Genomic DNA, 1,204 nt, shown 5'->3' with positions numbered 1-1,204 from the left:
AAAGTTGTTGGCACAAGAAGACTTTAGAACAGGAGTTTTCAACCTCAGCACTATTACTATTTTAGGGGCTGGATAATTCTTTGTTGTAGGGGGCTGTCCTGTTCACCATGATATGGGCCCCTCAGCCCTGGGAGAGCTGGCCACAGCATGAGTGGTCAGCACCCCTGGCTTGAAGGCTCCAGCGATAAGAAACTCATTCTGTGTTCCCTGGAGCCTTGAAAATCCTTCAGCATTTTCTCTGTGTAGCGGGATATGAAAAACTATTGAGAAGCAAAAAGACAAGGAATATCAAGACGGAAGAGGTGTTCAAAAATAACTAGAATTTAGTTCACCTTAGTAGTAGTTTTAAAAACATACCCTCACATTTTAAGAATTTCTTAAGACCACTTTCTTAATTAGCAATTCCTTTAGATGTAATTTGAAGATTAGTATGGTTTTGGCTAGGTTTGCATGTTTCTCACCTATGTCTTTGACCTTTTCCCAGCATGTGGCGTGGGGAGTATAGGAGGGTGCTGCACTCTACCTCACAGCCCAGGAGGAATGCCTTTCCTTTCTATTGACACCCACACTGAGCATCACACTCCCAAGCACAGTGCCAGTCCCTCAGCCACTCAGTGTCCAAATCCAGGTTGCATATTTTTTTTTTTACTCTGTTATCACCTTGGAGAGGAAATGGGGATTGTTCTCATTTTATAGAAAGAAAAAAGACCATGATGAAAAAGACAGTCAGAATGTGTGAAGCCAGGGACAGCACCTCCTTCAAATCCAAGCCGGAGAAGGATGTTAGCCCAAAGGGGTTCCAGTTTGCATTTTACTGCAAGTAACTCCTCAATGGTTGTTTGAATCTATTACAAAGGAAAAAATGCCAGAAATTTATATCATGAGCATAAAGACCACCCCCAGTTCTCCCACCCCCATCCCTCATTTTTTAAAGAAGTCTCCCACCAGATGGGCTGTGGCATTTGCAGGGATTGGCTGACTAGAGACATTGTCCCAAGTAAGGAAGAAGTTTCCTCTGCCTGACACATTCAGCACCTAAAAAAGTCAAGAGAGACAAGACTAAATGATGGTGCTAATTAAGCCAGAGAGACAATCTAAGAACACAGGACATTTCCTCCTCAGCTTGTTATTTCCTTCTTATTATAATTTTAACTTTTTGATGCCCTACCATTCAGAAATCTCTGGAGAACACAGCATCATTGCC

At 42.4% G+C, this 1,204-nt stretch overlaps 1 protein-coding gene across 1 annotated transcript in view; it reads right to left on the bottom strand.

The window, feature by feature from the left end:
• PKHD1 (polycystic kidney and hepatic disease 1 (autosomal recessive)) overlaps nt 1–1,204 on the bottom strand; it is a 507,823-nt gene that overhangs the window by 467,955 nt on the left and 38,664 nt on the right. The window contains 2 exon segments of the mRNA XM_011981329.1: nt 661–845; nt 946–1,035. Of these exon segments, the coding sequence (XP_011836719.1) occupies nt 661–845; nt 946–1,035 (275 nt within the window).

The sequence above is a fragment of the Mandrillus leucophaeus genome, unplaced genomic scaffold (genome assembly GCF_000951045.1).
Source record: "Mandrillus leucophaeus isolate KB7577 unplaced genomic scaffold, Mleu.le_1.0 Scaffold223, whole genome shotgun sequence".
In the NCBI taxonomy this organism is placed as follows: domain Eukaryota; kingdom Metazoa; phylum Chordata; class Mammalia; order Primates; family Cercopithecidae; genus Mandrillus; species Mandrillus leucophaeus.
Note: the sequence above shows the minus strand (reverse complement) of the source record. Positions and strands in the feature narration are given on the sequence as shown.